The sequence below is a fragment of the Protomyctophum parallelum genome, assembly GCF_964188405.1.
Source record: "Protomyctophum parallelum genome assembly, chromosome: 7".
In the NCBI taxonomy this organism is placed as follows: Eukaryota; Metazoa; Chordata; class Actinopteri; order Myctophiformes; family Myctophidae; genus Protomyctophum; species Protomyctophum parallelum.
Window position 1 is genome coordinate 48063734 of NC_139705.1, and position 5000 is coordinate 48068733.

Genomic DNA, 5000 nt, shown 5'->3' on the forward strand with positions numbered 1-5000 from the left:
TGCTTGACAGTAGATGATTAGATAGACAGCATTCTTTTGGGGTCGGGGGCTGAAAAGTTTTGAGAACCACTGACAAATGTCTTAAAGGGATAGTTAGGGATAGATAGGGTGGCGGTGGCTCAGGGGTAGAGTGCCTGGATGGTAACCGTAAGGTTGCCAGTTCGAACCCGGGCTCCCCCAGAGTTACTGTCGAAGTGTCCTTGAGCAAGACATTGAACCCCTAATTGCTCCCGATGTGCTAGTTGGTGCCTTGCATGGTTTCCGCTGCCATCGGTGTATGAATGGGTGAATGTAATGCACAATCTCTGAAAAGCGCCTTGGATAAAGGCGCTATATAAATGCACCATTTACCATTTACCATTTATAGTTCACCAAAGAGTCTCCTTTTGTGTCACATGGAACCCGAGGCTCGGCCCGAACTAATTGGCACACATTTTCGGCCCGGCCCGAAAACGTCGGGTCGCGTCCGGGAAGAATTTAAGAAGGCCACAATGGAAATAATCCCTCAGGCTTTATTGTGTTTTCATCCTCAGTGATACAGTACAGTGATACAGTACAGTGATACAGTACTGTACACAGTGATACAGTACATTGCCTGTATGTCGGAAAGTGTTCTTGTGCTTTTTTTCTGTCACCAAACAAAATCTATCAATCAATCAATCATCCCACCGCTGATGCAGCGCTGTAATCTGAACCACAGCTTTATGTTCAAACCTGTGATTGGTCGATTGACAGGAAGTTGCTCCACCAGCTCCACCGTGAAGCGGCGGGGAAGGAAGTAACCCAGGAGGAGAACTTCCTGCCCAAACACCAACGAGTTAAAGACCTGTGTCAGCAAGCAGAGTACCAGACGCCCTGTCAACAGACTAGACAGGTACACAGTGTTACCACACTATACGCCCTGTCAACAGACTGGACAGGTACACAATGTTACCACACTATACGCCCTGTCAACAGACTGGACAGGTACACAATGTTACCACACTATACGCCCTGTCAACAGACTGGACAGGTACACAATGTTACCACACTATATGCCCTGTCAACAGACTGGACAAGTACATAATGTTACCACACTATACCCTGTCAACAGACTGGACAGGTACGCAATGTTACCACACTATACGCCCTGTCAACAGACTGGACAGGTACACAATGTTACCACACTATACACCCTGTCAACAGACTGGACAGGTACACAATGTTACCACACTATACGCCCTGTCAACAGACTGGACAGGTACACAATGTTACCACACTATACGCCCTGTCAACAGACTGGACAGGTACACAATGTTACCACACTATACGCCCTGTCAACAGACTGGACAGGTACACAATGTTACCACACTATACGCCCTGTCAACAGACTCAGACTGGAGTACACAACAACACAATTTAGCACCTTATAGCACTTAACCTACAGTAGTTATGATGTTTTTGTTACTTGGGCTTGATTTTTCTTCACCACAATGTTAAAAATGTTATTTATAGCGGGTTATTTAGACAGATGCTAAATTCATTGTTTACCTGGTCCTAGTTCCTGCACTACGCTTGTCTCTCTGCACTTGATGTATGTGTTTACCGTAAGTCGCTTTGGATAAGAGCATCTGCTAAGTGTGTGTGTGTGTGTGTGTGTGTGTGTGTGTGTGTGTGTGTGTGTGTGTGTGTGTGCGCGCGCGTGCACATGCGTAGAAGTGGCAGTGTGTAGAAGACTCTTCGGGGAAGATGCGTCTCTCCAAGTGTAAGAACGAAGGGGGAGGGGCCAAGTCCTCCAAGAGGGGCGTGGTCAGCCCGAAGAGGGGCGTGGTCAGCCGGCAGCGTCCAATCAGCATAAAGTCTCAGCTGTACCAGCGAAGGGCAGAGGGCTGTGACTGTGACCTTCCACCTTTTAACCTTCGACCTCCGGGGATGCGTCCCTTCAGCAAGAAATCTATATTGTCCAAGAAGAGTATGTCTGACACACGCACACACACACACACACACACACACACCACAACACGTCATTTTTCTTAACCATTAAGATGTGAAGCTGACTCTACAAATGTCTTCTAAATATCAGTTTTCTGATAAACCCACGTTGCTGTATCAGTGGTTCTCAAACTGTTTCATGTCAAGGACCCCCAAAATGATTATGCATGTACAGTATGTATTTGACCCCCATCTCAAAATATTTTGTTCCATAGACCCAAGCAAAGATTGGAGTTAAAGGACCACTTCACCACTTTTCAACCTATCTTCATATAATTGGACCTCACTAATGATCATGATAAATATAGGAGGCCTGTGGGCAGTTGTCACGGTTTGCAGGTGTTGGGACCCAAGTGCAGGAAACTCAAACTAAGGCAGGACAAGAAGTTCACATAAACTTGACTTTACTTGGTGAATAACATAGGATAACAGAAGTACATACACTGGACATAAAACCAACAGAAGTACATACACTGGACATAAAACTTGACAGGTGTTTTAAACATGTTATAATTTAGCTATTGAAAAATAGCAGATCTACAAGCTCATAGCGCGCCACCGAGTGGCACGCTACGAGCTTGTAGGCTGTCAGAACGACTGACATAGAAACATAGCTTTTTCATAAAACTGTATGTACAAGACATTTTTAGAATCTGATCTCGGGTCAAAATGTGGTAATGGGTTAATATTATATTAAATTTGAACAGCAAAGCCTTGAACAAAAAAGAGGGGTCTCCTCAGTTCAGTGCCTGGTGGAATTAGCTGCTTTGTTGGGATTATAATTCCAGTCTCAGATGTTTTTCATTTGCATGGCTCAACCTAGACCTGTGCTTAACCCATTCTGACCTGAGATCAGATTCATACGAGGTTTCCACTGGACACACACTGGTCTGATTAACCCATTCTGACCTGAGATCAGATTCTAAAAATGTCAGTTGTTCGTCGATTTTTCAAAAATAGCAGACCTACAAGCTCGTAGCGCGCCACTTGGTGGCACGCTATGAGCTTGTAGATCTGGTATTTTTCAATAGCTAAAGCATAACATGATGTATAACATGTACAGTATATAACATGTATAATTCCATTTGCATATTATGCACAACCATAGTGGGTTTATTTTCCATGCTCTCCTGTCCTCCTTTAGGCCAGTGGTTCTCAACCTTTTCAGGCCCCCTAAAAGAATCATATTTGAACTGGAGACCCCCCAAAAGAATCGAGTTGAGGCATTAACATTTAGTCGAGGCATTACATTTAGTTAGCCCCTGGGGGTCCCAACCCACAGGTTGAGAAACCCTGCTTTAGACATTCCTTGTCCTTCTAACACTGACCTCTAGTGGATGATATGGGGAAGTGATTTCTCCAGTGCTGGGATCTTCAACAGGGGGTCTGAGGACCTCAAAGTTACTACAGAGATGCCACCAAATGTATTTTATTTTATTACTATTATTATTTTCAATAACTACTTAAACCCTATACTATCATCCTTATACTGAGGCGAACTTTAGACAAAAATAGCAGAGTGAGTTTGTAGATCTGAAAATAGAGCCAGAGCCAGCGGTTAAGTTTACTAAGTATTGAGGATTTAAGTGGTTAATGTCTGAAAATACATTGAATCCACATGAATCCAACATCATAGTGCTGTATGAAGCCATCTATGAAAAAGGGTCATCTGCAACACAATTTCATACAATTGAAACCGTTGTAGTGGCCACTAGCCTGGGATCAATAGCATTTTTTTCTGATCCGGTCTGGAGTGGAAATAGGTTTTTGTTGGTGGCACGAGGTTAATTGTCTACAGATAAAGCTTCATTGTGAAAATGGAAGAAACTTGATTCTTTCTTGTTTAAAACAGACAACCCACACCATTTATTTATTTTTAAGATTTGTTTTAGACTTTTCTGCCTTTTATTTATAGATACAAGTGAAGATTGACAGGAAAGAGGGAGAGAGAGAGACAGGGGGAGACATGCAGCAAAGGTCATCATGAATGGGACTCGAACACGCGACACGCTGTCAGGCCAGAGCCTATATGTGGCATACGCCTGGACCACTAGGCCAGCGGGCGCCCCACCATTTCTAAAACATCTTTTAACACAAACCATCCAACTCTTAACAGATGAAACATCTCTGTGTGTGTGTGTGTGTGTGTGTGTGTGTGTGTGTGTGTGTGTGTGTGTGTGTGTGTGTGTGTGTGTGTGTGTGTGTGTGTGTGTGTGTGTGTGTGTGTGTGTGTGTGTGTGTGTGTGTGTGTGTGTGTGTGTGTGTGTGTGCGTGCGTGCGCATTTCAGAGTTCAAAGCCCTACAAAGTTACTCCAGGAATCGCTTCAGCCGTTCTGTATCCATGACAACCAGTTACCCTGGAAACCACAGCCTGGTGAAAGAGGAGACTGAGGAGGACTTCAGTGGAATGGGCGGAGTCCCTGTTGTTGGTCCACCCAACTCTATCAAAGTCACACACAGGTGTGTGTTGTTTGTTTATCAACTTCAACTTTATTGGTCAAATCACAACTTTACAAGTTGTAATGCTGTGTTCACACTACAAAGATACAACGCTAAAAAGTGATGCATCCTATGGCCTCACTCACACCTTCACATCTAGCATACAACAATGTTGCATGGTAGATGTAAACAAAGGGTAAGTGTCATAGCCGCCCCAATGCATTTCCAATGGAAGTCACATGGTTTGACACAACATTTTTGTTGACCGGCTTTCGGCTGTGTTTCGACTGCCCCCCCTCCCCCTCATACAACAGAAATGTTGTGTCAAACCATGTGACTCCCATTGGAAATGAATTGCGAGCTTGCAACAGTCAACAAGTCTCATGCATCAACCTTGACTACAGTCAGTGGCTAGTGACCGTGTGTGTGTGTGTGTGTGTGTGTGTGTGTGTGTTGCTTTGCTTTCCAGGTGTTTCATCCTAGCTAACGAAACAGTGAAATGTGACACAGGACTCTATCGGTCTGTGCAAGCCTGGAAAGACCACAAACTACACATAGACCATGAGGTGACAACTAGATAACTAACTAAA

At 44.2% G+C, this 5000-nt stretch overlaps 1 protein-coding gene across 2 annotated transcripts in view; it reads left to right on the plus strand.

Moving 5' to 3' along the window:
- Window positions 1-5000, plus strand: part of LOC310861315 (extracellular sulfatase Sulf-2-like) — a 41260-nt gene that overhangs the window by 28591 nt on the left and 7669 nt on the right. For both annotated transcript variants that reach the window (XM_083768725.1, XM_083768726.1), the window contains 4 exons: window positions 736-874; window positions 1696-1951; window positions 4260-4431; window positions 4880-4976. In XM_083768725.1, coding sequence (XP_083624851.1) covers window positions 736-874; window positions 1696-1951; window positions 4260-4431; window positions 4880-4976 — 664 coding nt within the window. The remainder of the gene's footprint in view (window positions 1-735; window positions 875-1695; window positions 1952-4259; window positions 4432-4879; window positions 4977-5000) is intronic.